At 42.9% G+C, this 20,226-nt stretch overlaps 1 protein-coding gene across 2 annotated transcripts in view; it reads right to left on the reverse strand.

Moving 5' to 3' along the window:
- EML6 (EMAP like 6) overlaps nt 1-20,226 on the reverse strand; it is an 88,186-nt gene that overhangs the window by 38,511 nt on the left and 29,449 nt on the right. For both annotated transcript variants that reach the window (XM_018077514.3, XM_018077515.3), the window contains exons 5-17: nt 20,035-20,220; nt 18,049-18,184; nt 15,179-15,380; nt 12,910-13,047; nt 12,069-12,325; nt 10,793-11,005; nt 9,959-10,126; nt 8,962-9,071; nt 7,037-7,155; nt 5,501-5,687; nt 4,923-5,028; nt 2,262-2,355; nt 256-356 (exon numbers count right to left, since the gene is read on the reverse strand). In XM_018077514.3, the coding sequence (XP_017933003.1) occupies nt 256-356; nt 2,262-2,355; nt 4,923-5,028; nt 5,501-5,687; nt 7,037-7,155; nt 8,962-9,071; nt 9,959-10,126; nt 10,793-11,005; nt 12,069-12,325; nt 12,910-13,047; nt 15,179-15,380; nt 18,049-18,184; nt 20,035-20,220 (2,017 nt within the window). The remainder of the gene's footprint in view (nt 1-255; nt 357-2,261; nt 2,356-4,922; nt 5,029-5,500; nt 5,688-7,036; nt 7,156-8,961; nt 9,072-9,958; nt 10,127-10,792; nt 11,006-12,068; nt 12,326-12,909; nt 13,048-15,178; nt 15,381-18,048; nt 18,185-20,034; nt 20,221-20,226) is intronic.

A 20,226-nucleotide genomic window follows, 5' to 3' on the forward strand; every position in this document is an offset into this window, starting at 1 on the left:
GGCCATCATGTGCCTAAGTGAATTCCAGGGCTGCATGTTCTCTGGGAGCCAAGGATGCTTTGCTCAGGAGAATTCCTTAATAGTGTGATTGAACACAACTACCTGGAAATCCTTTTCACCCCTTCAATATTTTGGTAACTGAAAATTGCTCCACAAACAAAACAAATTCTTAAACTGAGAACATGGTGTTCCTGTATTAAAAAATATACACATTCTTATATAAATTATATATAAAATACCCAATATATAAAATACCTGTTTGCTGCCAAAATTTGATGTGCTTCATCCCAACTGTGACTAGTTTGTCAACATGATGTGGATTACACTTCACTACAAAGATTTTATCTTTATGTCCCCTGCAATAAAGATAAAAATAAGAAAAAAACATGGCAAGGGATGACTTAACATTTCCAACTAATTAAATCATTAATGTAAATCATTTCCCCCCTAACAAAAGGCAGAGAGCCATATTTGTAATCTGCAAGGGTTTAGCCCTGGAATTTTGCCCCACAGGGGTGGCAGGATGAATTTGAGCATAAACCACAGGGGAATTAGAGTCCAGAAACGTGGGGAATAAAAGTTATCTCACACTGAATTCCAGTTCATTAAAGTCATAATGAAGAAGCAGGAAACAAAGGGCAAGGCAATTAGGAGAAGGCTTAAAGGTCAACATAAATATTTAAATGGATGAGAACTCAACTAATAAATATGAAAAAATACTCTGACAAGAAAATGAGGGAGTGTTTAATCTAATGTCCTTCAAGCTGAAAAATAAAATAACAGATTATGAAATTATAATTTAGGAAACAGTTCATTCAGCAGCACAGACACCTTCAGGTTTGGTTCTCTGGTAACAGAAGTTATGCTTTCTGAGGTATATATTTATAAATTGATTTTTCCTGCTCTTTGTGAAGTCTCTGCATATTTCCCAACTAACAGCTTAGCAATAACAGTAGCTCCATTGGGTACACACAGCATTTTGTGCTGAGAAGAACCTGAGTGCTCTGTCCTGTGAGCACCACGAGCCAGGCAGAGACACAGCTCATGGTTTTTGAAAGCTGAAAGGTCAGCCTGGGAATACAGAAGGTATTCTGTGCCTGCACATCAGGCACAATCTGTCTGGAGACAGCGAGACTGGGACTGCAAAGCCAGTGAAAATGTCATGTTTTCCAGCACAGCCAAGGCTGTTGCTAAGCAAACCCTCCAGCACAGGCTTTAATCAGGGTTTAAAACCTCCCTGCCCAACAAAGTGCACGTGTAACACCAAGTTGTGTGGCTACCAGAGGTTATGGGATGCACACACGGAGTCAGACGTGTGTTCCCTCAGCGCTGCTACACCAGACAGTGCTGCCACGGGAAAACCTGGCTGCTGCTGCAACCAGACCAGAAGAAAAATAATAATAAATGCCTTTCACAGGCACTCTTTTGCAGTTACACCAATAATTTCTCCTGAGCAATGCTACGTTTTACGTGGCTGCAGACAGTAAATGGAATTAACTCCTTGCATTTCTGGTACATGTGTCCACCCTTACAGGAATTCTGCTCAGTTCTGGTCCCTGACCTCCCAGGCACCTCTGCTTTGTGCAAGGGTAAGACAGAAACCAGGTTCTCTAACAGTCTGACTCTTCTCCAACCTAATACTATTCTTGCAATTCAATATTTGAGAATAAAAAAGCACACATGTAAACTTTGATCCAATTCTCTTCCCAACATTGGTCCTTCCAAGGAATTGCAGATGATTCTTCGCTATGGGGTTATTGGTTGAGCTTTCCGTGAGCGACTGCAAAGAGCAAACAGCTCAGGAAAAGCTGACTCAGAGGAAAGGCAGGATCAGCACTCCTTGAAAAATCTATATTTGAGGGAATGCTTTTTCTTTTCAGAGAAGTGATCTGCTGTGTACACTGGTGGAACCCAGCATGTCATCCAATGCATAAAGGAAGTGATGCCTCTCATGACCTCTGCCCTGGGTCAGGACATAACATTGGGAAAAAATATAATATAAAATATTACAAAATATAACTTGACTTACAAGTCCTTAAATGAGCTCCATATCAACATGGCTATCAGAAAGGCCAGGGAACTCCTGATTTCCAAACACTGAGCTGCAGATCCCAAGGGTTTTAATCTGGGATGTTGCTCTGAAGCACCATTCTGTTCGCAGAGGGAGTTGTGGTTTATTCCTTTGTTTATAGGAAAGATGTGGATGATGCTACTCAGAACAAAGTAACCAGAGAGGACATTCATACCCTGTGTATTCTCACCTGGTTGTTGCCAGCTTTTCCCCTTTCTTCCAATCCCAGAACACAATGGCATGATTGTCATCCAGCCCAACAGAGGCCAAACACTTCCCATCAGCTGCACAGAAGCAACACTTCATGTTAAAGGTGCTAAGGCTCTAGCTGAGAATGGAGCAGGCAATGAACACAATGACATTGCAAACTGAATTCCTAATGAAGTATTATAAAGCAAAAAACCAGAATTAATAGTTGGAGAGACTGGAGTTCCGATTCCCTGATATATTCCTTACAAAACCATTGATCTTCCCCAAAAGCAGACAAAAACCATTCCTTGTGTCAGTACAAGGGAGGTAGGAAGGATCAAACAGACAATGACAGTCAAGTTCATAAAGCCCAAGTACACTAAATTCACATCACATTTTATTGGAAATATTTCTGACCAGATGATGCTTCTTTCCTTTTGCACGAAATGGTGAAAAGAATTATTAGAGTATGAACTGGGTGGTTAAATTTTCATAGGCAATGTGATGAAACTATAAATATGATAGAAAATTTTAAGGCTAAAAATAACTGCTGGCTCTCCTCTTTCACTGCAGGAAAGACACAGCACTACTGATAATGAGAGGAAGAAAAATACATAATTTAACAGCACCCAGGCACGAAATAACAATTAACACCACCATTGTTAACAAACTTTCAGAGACAAACTTCTGTCCTGAAAGTCTGGCAAGTTAAAAAAACTAAGCTGCAATTGTTGCAGTACATGACAAGACAACTGAACTTCACAGGATGCAGCAGGAGCTGATTATTGGCTTAGTTATTTAATTGAGGAAAAGCTAAAGCTGGAGGGAACAGAGCTGGGCAGAGGCTGAACCAGAGCACTGATTTGGGAACGATGCCTCTCACAGAAGGCAAGAAGGAGAAAGGGGAATTTCAGAATGAGGAAAAGAATTCACAGTTGAATGAAACAAGCCCAGATGGAAGCAGTGAAGCAGGCAGGAAGGAATGAAGTAGAAAAACAGGGCAGGAAACCAGAACTGAGCTTATTACAAAACCCAACCAACACAACGACTGAAACTTTCTTCACCTGGAGCAGGAGGGTTTGTGCACTAACATGGACTGCACACTCCCACTGACATCTCAGGGCATGGATGTTGGATCAGCCACCAGAGGGCACAACCAAACACTGCAGGAATGAGGTTCTCATCCTGGAATCCCACTGCCACAGCAGGGTCCCACCGGAGGAGCCGTGCCCTGCCCGGGGACTGCAGCCGTGGCACACAGGGGGTTTGAAGGGCAGAGAGAAGCAGGTACAGAGTCAGCTGCCACAGCCACACAGGGGTGGGAGCTTCCTCTTTGTCTCTTTAAGCTCCAAGTAATGTGACTTGAATCTGATTTTGAAATATCTTGTTATTCACACAGTGAAAACTCCCTGCATAAGACCAGGGTAGCCCTGTGAGCCCACAGTGAGGTGCATATTTGCACAACTGTCCCCTCTGTCTCAGTCAAGAACACAAACTAAAGCCAGTTAGGAATGCAGTTTGTGCATTATTCTTGGGATCAGGTTCTAAAGCAACACAGCAATGTTGAGTGGTCACTACATTTTAAAAAAATTTTAATATTTTTGTACAGATTCATGCCCACAGAATATGTGGCCAGCTTATTCTTTAGACTTTTACAGAGGTATGTGGATTCTAATTCCCAGAACACTCCTACTTGATAAAAATGCAAACCACAAAGTGTTTTCAAATATATGAGCATTTGTTCAACTAAGGATCTTAACAAGGAGCTTTTCAACATTTATGCACACACTGGCAATTAAATCATCCTTATCCATTTTCCCTTCTCCTGGCACCAAATCTACTCCCAGAGCTGGGTTACACACACAGTGGGTCAACAATCCCACATCTGAATTCCAGCTCTTGGATGGACACCAAGGCTCCTCTTCTGCTAATGGAATATGACTCAGTTCCACAGATTTGTCTTTGTGGAAGTCATACTTCTTTCATACAGTCCTGTCTCATAAGTGTGATCTATGTCCTAATGAGTTCTTACCACATTTCATTTCTAACATGAAATAAGTCTTGTTTAATTGAAAAAAAATGAGATTAAGGAAAGGATAATTCAGCTAAAGTAATCTTTTTTTCAATAGAATGAGGGAGAGTAAATGTTCAAGCCCTTTTATAAAGATGCAGAAGTACATAAGTCCCCACCATATGGCTGATGTTCTTCAGTGCTGCACACAGGAATTATCCCTTAAAAACTGAGATAGCTCAGGGCACCCAACTCAGAAAGACAAGTAGGAGAGACAGCAGACAACTGTTTGCCATATTTACTTCTTCTGTAAACCCACTGAAAAATGTGAAGAGTTGTATGAGCCCAGAGATGACATTTCCAACTTGTTGATACACTTTGAGTCACCATCCTGCCTGCTTTTAAATTCTTCCACCACTGTGTAGACAGCCACCAGAATTCCAGCTGTACACTTGGCACTATCTATTAGAGACCACCAAAATCAATTATTGACAGACTGACTTTACCACACACACTATTTTCATCCAAACAGACAGCAGACTTCCATGTGAAGTTGGTACTGGGTGTAATTTTACAGCTATTTGAATTAACATTTCATCTCAAGGGTTGCTTTTTAATTCATCATTTAGGCAAATGTGGGTTGAGGCTTACCTGAAAAATCCAGTGCACACACTCCTCTCTGGTGCTGGCCTTTGAGCAGGGACAAACATTTCAGTGTCTGGGTGTCCCAAACATGGATAGCAGCATCCCTTCCAACCTAAATCAGAGGGTTCATTGGAACATCTGCCCACACAGGTAATGAGCACTATCATGTCTTCAAAGCACTCCAGAGGGAACTACTTTCCCACTTGCCCTGTTTTATCTTTTTCAAACCCATTTTCTCTTTCAGAGAAATATCAGTGGATGGTCTCTAAAATGACATTACTCGGCATCACATTCATGGGATAAATTATCCTGATGTTTGAATGTATAGGAACACACTGAATATATCATATTCAGTACCAGATATCAGTAGTGTCCAACACAAACCACCTTTTATCTGAGCTTTTGAAAGTTACTACAGTACAAAAATACTGTGCCTGACCAAGGAAAGTCCGAGACCTCCTCAGGCACAGACCATTTTTGGCTGGGCAGGGATACAGGAAACAACACACAGGAGGAAACACCAGACTTAGAGAAAAAGAGAAGCACATTTTTCCTAATTATAAATCCTAATTATAAGCCCCCACCTGCCCCGTGGCCACGTAGTCCTTGACGGGGTGGATGCTGAGGCTGAGGATGTCGTCGTCGTGGCCCAGGTAGAGGCGCTGCGAGTGCTGCTGTCGGTTGTAGACGACGGCGACGGCGGCGATGTGATAAACCACCTCCCCTGTCTGAGTGTAGAACAGGTTGTTCCTGCAGTCATAGCCCCTGTACCTGCAGCCAGCACACAGCACTTCAGTCCCGGGAACACGGGGAACAGACTCTGCAAATCGTTTGTGCGGTAACAGCAAAGGGGTCTGTCCTAGTTAGAACAGCTGGGACCAGTTCATCGCTGGATGGGTGTAACCCAAAACTGTGTACTCTACAGCCTTCCATGCCATCGCCCAGAAACTGTTCTCAATAGACCATTTACACCCTCTGCCCAGAGCAGCCCTGACTCCTCAGGCTATAAACTGGGTGTTCAGAGGCCCATGAGACAGGAGGATGCTCCTGTGCTCACACCCAGTGTGGAACTCCCTGCCCTGAGGGAGGCACTTGGCATTCCTGCCTCAACTGGAGGATAGATAATCTTGGAGTCTTGGGACTTTTTTAACCACTCATGGGATCCTGAGGAAGACTGCAGACCACCACTCTCAACCAGCCTGCAACCACCACTTTTCAACCAGACTGCACCACCACTCTCACCAACAGGTTTTTTCCCTCTCCTTTTCCTTTGGACTCAGGGGGCCCAACGAACACCACTCTGTTCACCCCCCAGGGTGCTGGGTTATACAGTTGGGTTTTGTGGGTTAAAACCAACTGTTTGTCTGTATAGTTGTACTTATTGTATTATTTTATTAAATTGTTATTCTGACTTATAATCTCTCTTTTGAGTTGGGTTCATTTCCCTGCCAGTTTACCTTTAAACCAGCACAGGGTCCTGTGGGTTCAACCTCAGCTCAAAAACATCCCAGACTATTCCCCACAGACTATTCCATTCTCACGGTTTATTTTGCACCCAACGCCTAAATTAGCCCTGATTTCACAAAAGCACATAGAACTGTGCCCAGGTAAGTTTTACAGGGAACAAGATTCAAGTAGAAATCTATCAGGCATTTTAACAAATCACAGCTATCATAAGCAACTTAACTTTGCTCCAGGAGACACTGGGTGTAGAGAACAGCCAGTGTAAAATGAAATTTTACAAAATGCAACACTGATGTATCATTTATCAAATGGCTACAGTATTGTAACCTTCCCTTGCTCCTTAACAAATAGGATCACAGACTGGTTTGGGTTGGAAGGGACCTTAAAGCCCATCCAGTTCCACCCCCTGCCATGGGCAGGGACACCTTCCCCTATCCCAGGTTGCTCAGAGCCCCGTCCAGCCCAGCCCTGAAATACAACTGAGAAAAGAAAACTTATGTCTGATATTCTAAAAACTACCCACGGTAATAATGACAAACAAATTACTGTGGGTAAGCACCAGAAAATGCTTGGCTAATGCTCTGATACGAATTGTTAAAGCATCCCAGCAAGGTGGACCCCTCAGAAATGACAAGTATTACCCAGTGTTACCCTACCCATGTATGAACTGCAGCTTCAGGCTGTCCTCGGGCGCTCGCTCTCGCTTCAGGAAGGGCACAGAGTGGTTTTTCTCTTTACTTTGCTGTTTCAGCTGAGGTAGGTCTTCTTTGTAAACCTGGAGGAGAAGTGTTCAAGGTAACTGCATGGCTCTGGTTCTCCAACTGTCTGTATATATGAGCGAAAGGCACTTTCTTTCACCCATGAAATGTAGTCTGTGCTACTGTGATGTTCAGCAGCTATAACACAGAGCCAGGCACTGTTGCTCCCACCCTTCTTCTGGATGATGAACTCCCCTGACCTGAGTGGCCCAGAACAGCAGCAGTGCATCTTTTCTAGAAGATTCCAGTGTCAGTTAGTGAAAAGGAATGTAAATATTGACTGAAAGTCTTTTAAGTGTCTTCAATTCATATGTGCTCCAGCGTCCATGCTCAAAGCTGAGCATTGGTGAATTTGCCAACGTCTCCAGAATGCCAAAGTACAATTACAGCTCTATAAATACTCTAAAGACACAAAATACTTTCCACTGAAACATTTCAGAAATGCTGAAACTCTGGGGAGCTGCTAAAGAGGATCATCAGAGCCATGGTCCCAAACAAAATCCATTATAACACTGAAATGTAGCTTTATTGTTTGTTTTCTGTGCCTTTTGGACAAATGGACAAGGAAACTGCCATTCCCACAGAAATCTACCTGAGTGCCAGCACAGAACACCGGATTTTTGGAAGAAAGGTGTTCAAAGAACTGAGCTTTTGAAGTGGAAGGCACACAGAGCCTTAGCACCATGTATGTACTTTATCTGGAATGTTCTCACCATCTACTCTTGCTCTTCGTGCAACAGAAAACAGGAGCAACGTTTTCCCATGCATCTTGAAATCGAGAATCCTCTATGTGCTTCAGCCACAACATTAAAAACACCCAACCCAAACCCCAATTCCCAACAAAAGATTAATGGTTCTGTTTCCACGTCAATTATTTCCTTTAACAAAATGCCAAGTGCAGCTTCTGCTCAGAGCTGTCTCACACTTCCTATATAAGATGTTATTTTAAGCTGCTTCTGGCTTTTCCATGTATTAACCTGCCTGGAACGTTGCTGTTTAACTGCCTACAACTCCCTTTTCACTTTTAGTTTTTAAACCCAGACGTCCTCTCTGACACACAGACAGCGTGGAGGAGGATGCCGTTTGATTGGAATACAGATGGAAAAACCAGGAGAAGGAGGAGGGGAGGAGGAGGATGGGACAAGCACTGCAGTGAGACTTGGGAGTAAAAGAGAGGGGAAGGAGAAAATTTGACAAAACCCTCTGTTTAATTTGCCAAATGTGATTGATCTCTGTAATAAACAGGCAAAAGAAGCTGTTGGCAGAAGAGTCTGTGTAATTTATTGCAGAACCTGGAAAGTGAGGTGACAAGACAAAGGGTGCCTTTGGCTAAGGCATGGCACATTACAGGTGAATTTTCCATATCCTAGAGAGCAGCCCCATGTCAGCCATTAAATCCCTCAAACCAACCTGAACCAAGTTTAGTTTGCATTTCCCACATTTCTTACAAGGTCCCAGTCCTGCTCTGAGGAATTCCTGACCTTTCACCACTGCAGCTCATGGGGGACAGTACAAGGCGACAGATGATATCTGATTCACAATGACAACAGCTCCTGAAAACCAGGTTCCAATGAATTGTAAAGAGAAGGCAGAGTAACAGAATGGTTTGGGTTGGAAGGCACCTTAGAGATCATTTAGTTCCAACCCCCAAAACCCTTTGAAATTCTTTTCTCCAAAGCCTTTTAAATTCTCCCCCCAGCTGAAGTAAGCTCTGGGTTTATCTGCATATTGGCTGTGCAACCTGCTGAACACCATCCCAATCAGTGTGATGAACAGTCAGTATGACCTGTCAGGTTATACAAGGTGTGTTCCTTCCCACCCACCTGGCGATCGTAGTTGATCTGAGCTTCCTGCTCGATGTCGGAGTCCAGCTCTGGCACGTCGGATAAATCCGAGTCCGACTCCTCGCTGTAGGAATCCACACCACCCTCTGCTTCAAAACCAAAACCAACACACTGAACTCATTGAATGCCAAGGGAATGGGATGGGATGTTTTGGCAGAACTTAAACTCTGGGCTAAGCACTGCTCAGGACCTTTGGAAGCAGAGGTAGTTGTTAAAATGGCAGGGGCTGCCTGCCTGTGCCAGGTTTCATTCCTGTCTCTCCTGTTTCCCTGCCTGGGGCAGGAAGGTGGCAGAGGGAAGCACAATCACAGAGTAGTTACTGGTACAGTTCCAGTGTGAAAGAATTCTGCTTTCTTAACAGGTTTTGGAGTGCAATCATACAGAAATGGCAAATAAAAGCTTGCAGTGATCACTCCTTGTGTTTAAAATAACTGCTGTAACAAGGTATTTGACCAAATTGTGCATTTATGGAGTGAAACTTTGCCTTTTTGCTGCAGGGAATCCAGAGTTTAGCAACTGTCACTGTGTAGTTCATACGGCTTTGGTAGTTTATAAGTTTCGAGAATATAACAAGAAAAAAATCTAAAGTACAGCTACCACATAAATATGTGAGATTGCCCTGCAAAATAAAATTAAACTATTCAACACAGGTAGCCAGATTTTTGAATGCAAGTTACGTGGCTAAGCTTGAAAATTTAATTATCTGGTCCCTCTAAATGTCTTCTTTCACATAGTTTGATGAATACTACTCACGTATTCCTACACATACAATACTGTATGCTTTTAAACTGCAGCAGTTTCTAATGCCCCTTGCCTCAAATCAACAATAGTCTTTGAAAAGCCAAGTGCCCAAACATCCTGAGCGTCTGTAACTCCAGAGAATTATAACAAAAATATTTGCTGTTAATTCAGTAAAAGCTTCTCCAGCGGTGCTGCATTCTGTGCTGATTTCCTTTGATAAATACTTCATGTTTACCTTGTGGAGAGGTTTCCAGGATGCCATTTGTTATCCCTTCTGGAACAAAGCGCCACTGGAAAACAGAGTGATCAGCACCTCCTGTGCTCAAAACCCACTGGAAATCATGGGACCAGCGGACATTGGTGACGTGTGCTGAGTGGCCAACGTACTTCCTGAACTTGGCTCCTAAAAAACAACAAGGGAACTGTTGGCATGGAAGAAGGAAAGAATTAACATAACCAACAAAGTTGGGCTTTTAAGGGAAACAGTCTAAAGACACTTGTGAGAACTCAAAAACAACACCCAAATGCCTCATTTGATATTCTGCTACAGAAGTAATTATAATGTAAAAAGAAGTGACATAAAATTATATGAACAATATCTTCTGTTTTCAGAAAGCACTTAGATCTTGGCAGGAATTAAAAACACACAGGGTTTAATCTTCCCTTTTGTTGCCATGACTGCCAGCATGAACTCTACACACGTGTTACATCTTGTCCTATAAACACAAATTTTGAAAATACACTGATGTGATATCAAATGAAACACTCAAGATCACAGAAGGTCAAAAGGTTGTTTTATTTATTGTTGGCTTTATGCTTGGTGCAGTGCAAACCCTGAGGAAACAGCCACATTCTCAACAGTTCTAACACCAAGTACATACCCTGTATGGGTAGGGAATTGCTGCAAACTGAGAGGTTCAAGTCTCATCTTTATATCCATGAATAATGACACAAATTGTGCACACACTCCTATGAATTATATACAAGAATGAAAAGCCACCAATAGGAAATACACTGATGTGGTATTAAGGTAAATACTGCATTTGTCAGCAACACAAAAGTGTCCTACCTTTCTTTAGGCACGGAAATCTGAATAACTTCACCAGCCCAAAATCATCTCCAGTCACCAGCACGGAGCTGCTGTAATTGCCATCCACGGAGTTGACATCTGTAATGTTTGTGTACTTGGGCCAAATCCCACTCACTTCAGAGCCCATCACACAGGTCCAGGAGGCCCAGTGGATTCCTTTGATCTCATCTTTGCTGGTGAGATGCTTCCCAGCTGAAAATGTGCAAGTGCATAATTGAGGTAATAATTTGCTTTTCAGTAAACTCTGTTTCTTTTCACCAAATCTATCTGTGTATTCTGATTGGGATTAATTTTTAACTTCAATTAAAAAGATTCACAATCTTCTTTAAATTACTGTAATCCCACATTTGTGGTGTTTGAGGCCATCACAAACCTTAGTAGTTCTAATGCAGCTGTATTAGAATTAATTATCATACTACTGAGAATTATATGCTAATTAGAATTAGCGTGCTAAAACCTAAAAAAGTGGAAAAACTTTATAATTCCACATCACTTCTAACAAAGAAATGTCTTCAGTAGAAAGTATATGTATGTAACACACTCTCCAGGACATTTTTAAGTGCTAGAAGATTAATAACTCAAATTTTTAAATCATGTCACATATGCTTGCAGGAATTTGTTGCCCTGATCATCTTGAGCCCCTGAAATTTGAGTATTTGGTCAGTCAGTCATTCCATGGCACTTTTCATTTACAGAGGCTGTTTCATAGTAGATTGAAGGCTGCCAAATTAGCCCAACATGAGCACAAAATCTTATTCCTAAAGCTGTCCTCTGTTCTGCAACAGTTTCTTCTAAACATTAGAAAGCATTCTTAAGTAAGAGTAAGAATAAATCCAGTATTTATCAGTGTTGTTTCTACTAACAAGTTGTGACACTGAGAACTCAAACAGTTCTGTTTTTAATTATTACATTCTTAAAACCATTCTAATCACTAACACAGGAATAGTTCATCACTTGAAGGAAGCACAACAGGGACAGAGGCGCTTTGGTAGTTACCCAAAAGTGAGCCAATCTCTCAAAGTTCCTGTGTAAAACCATAAAAGTGATGGAGCAGAAAATGCAGAGGCAGCATTTGCTGAGAGCTGAAGGTGGGTATGTCCCGTGACTGCCGCTCTGAAGAACGAGCAGCAGGTATTTCTGTAAACTCCAGCCCAAAAACTCTGCTTGCAGGAGTGTTATTTCCCTCACGTTTGTGGTGTTCTCCTCCAACCCCCCCAGTTTCACTGGTCCATCCCAGGAGCCCTCCCAGACTCACAGGGCATCTTGTAGAAGAGCCTCTCTCCGGCGCCGTCGTTGGTCTGCAGGAATTTGCTGTCCACGGACCAGTCGAGGTGGGTGATGAAGCTGGAGGACTTGTTGCACTCCCCGATTTTTTTGTACCTCTGGGCCACGGCGTAGATGTCCACGGGGCCGTCGTTGGAGCCCACGGCCAGGTAGGAGCCGTCGGGGGAGAACTTCATCTCGTGGATCACCTCCTTCCTGTCCTTGATGTGAACCACCTCCGTCATGTCCCTGCAAGCACCAAGGTCATGTAAAACCAGATGCATTTGGTAAGGACAGCTTTGACATCCTGGCAGAGTCCTTAGAGGAGAATCCTCCCCCACCCAAGACAGACATATCTAGGGGGCATCAGGCAAATTAGCAAAGACAAGATTTGCTGGGAGAGAGAGATTAACTTCTTCAGAAAAACATCAGTGGTTGGGATGGCTGTTAAATGAATGTGAACAGCCCACTTAAGTTTTGTTAAAGTCAATAAAGCAGAGCATTACAGGGGTTTGCACAGGATTTTCCCTCCTATCAGCCAGTAGTTCCAAGTATTTTTATTATATTAAACACATGCTTAACAAACACATGGAGTAATGGTAAGGAAAGGAGGAAGCTCTTCCAAGTATCAGTTAAAGCAGACTGTGTATTTTGAAATCTGGGGGTTTGGCTATTTCACTCTATTCATATGTATCTTGAAAACGCTTTTTAAAAGTCTTTCAATTACCAATTGTTTTGCCTGGAATGTGTCTGAGAGGGAGTGAATGGTATGATGCAGGAGATCCCTCTCCACTCTGCGCTCTCCCAGTTTTTATCTCTTTTTCCCCTCTTACCTCACTCTAAGGACAATGAAGGAGCCATCCTTCATTCCCAGTGCCAGCTGGGATCCATCAGGGCTGAAGGACACACTCCTCACTGCCTCCTCCATGTTGCAGCGAGCTATCAGGGCGTGGTCAGCCAGGCTCCACAACCTGCTCCAGAGCAAAGGGAAAGCTGCAGTGCCTCGAGGAATGATGCAGGAAGGATTTGGAAAGATTTTGAAGGAAACAGCAGGATAAAATTTGCCTCCAAAATGTTGCTTTCACATAAATCACTTTGTCCAATACACTAGAAGAGTAATTGCAAAATGCAAGCGGGATAATTCAATTTTCTTTAAAAAATACTACAACTTTTTGAATTAATGGAAGGGTGATTTCAAATAGGAGCTTTTTACTTTTGTAACAGCAAAGAAGAGCCTTTTGCACACATACAGGCATTTGTATAAACAACTGACAAAATAAAAGCCTGGCTTTGCTTATGAAAATAGAAAAAGTATCTTTTAGGACAAAATACTTCTGCACAGTACATTTTGAAAAATCAGGGAAATATACTATTTCCACATGAAAAGTGCATGTGCTTTGAAAACAAGGCATTATTATAGTATATATACCACCATTCTTTGGCAACTTTCCTATGTGTTTGTTTCAACGACTGGGTTTAAAAAACCCAAATAGGCTCAATGAAACATTATTCTATTAGTTCTACAGAACTTTTTCTGTTCTGTACCTGACAGATGAGTTTGTTTATTGGAGCCTCCCAGGAGACTCGGTGGAAGCCGTGGCTGGGCCAGCAGCTTTGCTCCGCTCTGTCCCATTCCAGTGGAGGGCACGATTTCACACAAACATCACAGACAAATATTCAAAGGCATTCACAGAAAAACAGGTTCTAATCAATCTTCTTAGAAAAGCAGGAGTACAGAGATCCCTCAGGAAGACAGAAGTGGAGCAGAGCTGCTCTGCCAGAACATCCCATGGTGCTGTAGCCAGACGTTGTCCGGCACACAAAGACAGGTGTGAGGTGCTTTGAATAAATGTAATTAATAATTCTGGATGCCTCCAGACAACGGTATTTTTTCCCTGCTCCTGTGGTAACAGACAGGAAGCAAGCAGCTTTCCTCCTTGATATGCTTTGTTTTGGAAGTTTAAAATGCTGGAAACCTATATCTGGCTGGAGTCTTCTCTCAGCTGGGCTGGGGAAAATCTACAGCAACCCTTTCTCAACAGGACATCTCAGACATGAGAGTATCACCTGACTCACTAAATACTCTGATTTCTAAAACAATTTAGATTTACATTATAGACTCACTCTTCTCAAAATTATGTGATAATCAAATACTAAGAAAAATTACCCAGTGAACAGCAATACAGAAATACTCCTGTCAATCCAAAGAAAACTGGAAGAAAATCCTTTTGTGTATGTTTTTATTTGCATATTTCACTGGAATTCCTCAATGAAGACGTAGTATCTAAAAAACTCCCACTACCTGAACTGGGATTCAAATCCCACGCTCTGTAGTGGCTCAACAGCTCAAAGGGCAGGAAAATCCCTGCACATCTGAGGGGATGGCAATGTCCAAAGGCACCAGGGGTATCATAACTGCCACCCCAGCGATCAGAGCCATAAGAGCAGCACTAATTAAGGTTCGATGTGCACAAAGAGATCCTGCAGTGCTTCCAGGAGAGGCACGAGGGGTCAGGCCTGCTGTGAGTCAGCAGTGCCTTCTGCAGCTCCAGGCCAGGGCTCAGTTCCTGTGCTCACCACGAGATGAGCCAAGACAAGAAATCCAGTCTTAGGGTGGCTTATTGGCTTGAGGGCAGTGCAATGCTAATCCCAGCTTTGCAGAACGGGCCTGCATCCTGCCAGGGTGGACTTGGGCCTGACTGTGCCACTGGGCACACAAACACAGGCACAGGAGACTATTCCTGCATTTCAACACTCGTGTAGGAACCAGGGAGAAAACATGACTGCACTGAACAACTGGTAGTTCTTTAGTCCCACACTTTGGATTTTAAGTGTGATGAGAAAGTGATGGAGGATGGCAGGAATGGGAAACCAGTACATCAGCACTTCCAGCAGAGTAGAGAAACCCAGCATGTTTTGAACACAAATTCTGATTATTTTTACATGATGTGTGGAGCCCAGATATGAAGGCTGAAGAGAATAAGCAAAGGTGCTAAGAAAAATATGGGGGAAAAAAAATTTCCTTAATAGAAGGCCAGAAAATAAATCAATTACAAATGAATGTGCACATGAATGATAAGAAATAAAGAACTCCAGCCTTACCGTACGGATCGGTCATCGCTGCCCGTCACTGCCAAGGGCTTCTTGGGGTGCACTGCCAGGGCCCAGAGCTCCCCCTCACAGTGCCCCTGCATGATCAGCATGGGCTTGTCTCTCTCTCTCACCAGCACCTCGAAGATCTCGCTGTCCTGGGTCCCTGCCAGCAGCCTGTCAGCCTTCCAGCACACGCTGCGGATGGACAGACCTGCTGGGACGGGACACGGGGCTGTGGGCGAGGCACTGCCCGTGCCCGGGGGGGCACAGGGGCAGCAGCAGCACCGTGGCAGCTCATTGAGACCTGGCACCTTCTGACACTGGGGGCTCACACAACAGCACAGTCACTCCAGTCTCCAAGCAGTTGTGGTGGATTTTCTCCCTCGGGCAGGGGAGGAGGAAGCTCCAGCCTGGGAGGACTCTGTGTGGGTGACACTGCTGTGCCAGGGCCTGCAGGGACCCAGAGCCGTGCTTGGGGCACACCCTGGGGGTTTGTTTTACAACCCACTTCCATTTCACAGGACTGAAACATCTAAATTCTACATTAGGTCAGGTGCCTGTGAATGAAGCTGGGTTTACTCATTTTTTCAGGATTTTAATTTTTTGCACACTGCAATAAAATTTTAATGGGGAATTTAAATGCTTTGTGCCCATGATGTCACACTTATCCACTTTAGTCACAATGGATTATTACAAACAAACAAAAACATCCTCCCTCCCAAACTCCAAACCAAGAGAATTTTGCTTTGTATAACTTCTAGAGAGCTTGATCTTATTCCACAATTCTGACCCTAACTCTGGAGCTGGAATTTTACTAATCACAAGCAGGCTGAGCCATTTGGTGACATTGTCTGGCCAACTGCTTGCAGTGTTTGTATTTTCTGTTCCAGTACATGAAAATTCAAGTTTGGGTAATGGGCCTAGATGCCGTGAGATGGGAAAGAATAAAAAAATCCATTTGTCATGTAGTCAAGGTCAGCCACACCATCATTTTAACATATTTTTGGAACCAAACACATAATACAATTACCTACCCGTCACATAAATAAAATATTCTCATCTCCCAAGAAGGTCAAATTAATCTTCATTTATTTTCTTGTCCATCTCCAGCCGCTTTTAATTTTGATAATGTCACTGTGTGACCCAGCTAAATTCATCCAGAAGTTCTGACTCCCACCTTTGATACACACCAGTGAGCACCCAAGGGATGGAATTCACATATTAAGTGGCAACTGGGCGTTGTTAAGTTTGAGAACACAAAGCACACCTTTGGATGTGGGAAAGGCAGTGTTCTCTGGGACATGCTGCACATAAAGATTAGCTGTTATCAGGGTTTGTTACTAATATACCTCTACATTACAATACAAAGCCAAGCCTGTGATCAGATTGCTGCTGGTGATGCATCTCATTTAAAAAGTGTTCAGTGCCCTTCAGTGCAGGATGACTGAGGAACAGCAAATCCAAGGGGTGACAAAGGGCTTCCTTCAAATGACAGTGACAGGGTATAAGTCATGCTTGGATTTTATGGCCTGTAGTCACCCCCAAGCTCCTCATTTTTTATAGCTGCAGTCAGAGCAGTAGCCCCACCAGATTTTTCACAGATGTCCTTTTCCTTAGTCCCAGTGATTATCCCCATGGGCACATCATCTTTGGCTAAGCTTGGACAAAATTTTGCAGCCTTGCTTAAGGCAGCTTCTTGCATCATTAAAGCAGGCACTGTTGTAATGTTGCTTTTTTTTTAACAACAAACATAAACCTGAAGAATTTTAATGCTGTAAAAGCAGCGTTCTAGTTTGAGTTTTTAGAAATCAATTAACTTTTCAATTTTTAAAAACTGTTCTAATTTATATACAAGTCCAAAGGGCAGCTCAATTCACTTTCTACAAATGAAATTTTTTATTGCTTTTGCCAAGTAAGACGATGGAAAAAACCCCTCCTGCCTGTCTCAGCCCTACAGGTGCTGTTGCAGTGCCTGGTTCTACTCAGCTCCTCTCATCTCTATGTTCTGTGCCCTGTGGCATTTAGGAGATGGCAGAAATCAGGACATCAAGTCAGAACGACTCCATGGCATGTCTGATGAGGATTCACCTTCAGTACAACTACAGTCAATTATTTCTCCACAATTTTTAGAAAGAATTACAGAGCTGCTGTAAATGGTCATGAGGAACTGCTACTGGTTTCTAGAAAACTCGTGTTAAACATTATTGCTCTGGCTGCAAAAAGCGACATAAAGCCAGGACTGCAGAGCAAAGGGACTCCTGGTTGGGTGTCTTGGACACCTTTGGGAGGGTTAAATTCCATGGGTGAACACTCCAGGGAGGCAAAGTGCTGGAGCAGGTTCCCTGGGATCTCTGGACACTGTGAGTGCCCTGAGAGTCTGCTCATGAACTGAAGTGATGACTCAGCTCACAGGAAGCAGGATTAGATTCAACAAACATGATGATCATCAATTTAATAACATTCTCTCTCACAAATCTGCCAAGTGTTACCTTTCCAAATGCACTAATGGAGGGCTCAGATGGTCAGTCAGCATCTTCAAGAGTCAGGCTCCAGAAATCTCAATTAGTCAAATGAATTGCAATTAATTAATTAATCAAGGGTTACCTAACTCCATTCTCTTACCTTTAGGTGTTTAATTAGATTTTACTTATCTTCTCACATTTGCATGGTGAGGAGCATCCCTCTGTTTATACTATGAACCATGGAAAACTCTTCAGGCTACAGCATTGTCAGAGGTTAAGGGAAATACAGATCCAAAAATACATACAGTCATTGAGCAAAAAAAATCAGCAGCATGCAGAGACATTTATGCTTCACATTCAGTGTGTCATAATCCATTAACCAGATGTGTAAAAGCCATTAAAGGAACAGCTCATTACCTTTGTATCCTTGTTCAGTCTCCCTGAGATCAATTTTGGTAATTGGTTTGAACTCCGTGTCCCACAGCCGAATGCACCCATCTCTCCCTCCGGTGGCAAAGCCTTCCTCACAAGCATACATGCTGAAAATTCCAGCCTGTCAACCCATGGATAACGAGTTTTAAAGGCCTTTACAACCCACTGGAACACGCAGAGCAATTATTTTGGGACAGACTCTTGTTAAAGGTCAGAAGCTGCTGGGCAGCAGGGTGTTGTCCATCCCCAAAGCACACCAGCACACACAGCTTTTATTTCAAGTGCTCCACTTCAAGTGGGTTCTGTAGAAAGCTTTGTGCCAAGAGCAGTGCCACGGCCTGCTTGCAGAACTCCAGATTTGGTGGAGTTAATATTATGCCAAGGACAATTAAATAAAAAATGGAACACTTCAAATAACGAGCTCCCCAGAATAAACCAAACCAAGCAAAGGTGCAGTACAAGGATTCTTACAGGTGCAGAGGTGACTGAGACATTCCCTCAGGAATTCAGCTCAGACATCGTTTGGAACCTAACAGGAACTGAAAGAGTGTCAATTCATTCTCTTGGTTGAAAACAATTTTCTATCACACTTTGAATTTCTTCTTCATTTTTGAAAATGCCTCATGACTGCTGACTGTGCTGGACTACCTTGGAACAGTTCAGGGAGTGCCTGCTGAGCCAGGATTTTGTCAGGAAAACCTCTCAGTTAAGGGACAAGTTGAACTGCACAAAGATTAATACAATGGAGAGAAGAACTTAGTATTCAAAGTGGCCTTGTGCAATTTCTTAATAAAGTGATATTTCTAATTATTAATTACATAGAGATTAGAAACTGGGCAGGAGAATGCATATTAGCCATGGCAAATCCCATAATTTATCACATTATATCTAAAGAGATTGTATTTAATCATTCTAATGGATCTAAATAAAATTCTGCACATCTCCTACGGGGGGCTATTGTTTGCCAAAGACATTTCTGTGTTATTGCAGCTGCACATCACGTGGAATTTCACAGAAGTTCCTCAGCTAAGATGTCCCACTGACACTGAGACTCATTACCCCTCATAAATTAGGGGTTACTTCTAGGAACAACCAGCACACTTAGAGTTGGTTTGAAGAGCTTCTCTGAATCCTGACAAAGGGGTAGCATAAGCAACTTTGAGAGGTCAGAAAAATATCATTGTTTGCAATGCTCTTTCTAGAAAAGTTCTAGGGGAAAACTATAGTGACAAGGGTTGGATTTCACATCACTCTTCTAAGGAAAACAGTCTTGTTTCCTATTGTTCAAAAAACCACACCAGAATGCCATTAACCACAGTCATACTGCAAATAGGAACTGTTCTCAAATACATTTGAAATAAGACAAGAAAGTCCTACTGTGCCTTTACTGCAGCAACAACAGAGAGGTAAATTTACTGTATTAGAGTGGTTAGAAATCTAACACCATCCTGTACATTCCCCTTTCACTCTGTAATTATGAGAGCTCCAAACTGAGGGGAGGTGTTATGAAGCCAATTGGACTAAATTGCCTTTGGAATATGGTTGGAATGCAAAGTCCCAGATTCAACAGGTTTATTCCACACTGCAGCTCTTATGAAGAGTCAGTCCCCAGTGTAGGGAATTTCAGTGGTAAAGTTCTATTTAAAACCAAGTAATCTGCTTACCAACTATCCGTAAATAAACTGATTGTAACTGAAGCTTCTCAATCTGTGAAACTTTAGGTTTGGAAACTTTTCTTTAGTTTTAGTTTGCTTGATTAGATCAAGGCTATAAACATCAGCAGTTCTATCAGCTCAGCATCTGTTGGCAACGTGTCAACCAAGTACAACGTTACATCCGAGTTCTTAACTGATGAACAGCCTTAGACATTGCTCTGACCCAAAAGAGGAGGAAAGCTCTGGAGCTAAGCCTCCAGGAAGGTTCCCAATTCCATGACCACTCCTTTCAGAAGGACAGGAGAACACCACTCACGCTGTGTGCTCCCTGGATGGTGCGCACCAAGTTCAGCCCTTTCCAGACATAGATGTCCCCATTTAAAGCCCCGGAGTAGGTGACATCTTCTTTAGCACACGCCAAGCACAGGATGGTTTGGAGATCTCCTGTTTTCCCAAAGATTCCCCTCTTTGCCGTCAGGGCGTTTCCACACAGCGTCCAAAACTGGGA

Source organism: Manacus vitellinus, unplaced genomic scaffold (assembly GCF_001715985.3).
Source record: "Manacus vitellinus isolate BGI_N305 unplaced genomic scaffold, ASM171598v3 scaffold_38_pilon, whole genome shotgun sequence".
Taxonomy (NCBI): domain Eukaryota; kingdom Metazoa; phylum Chordata; class Aves; order Passeriformes; family Pipridae; genus Manacus; species Manacus vitellinus.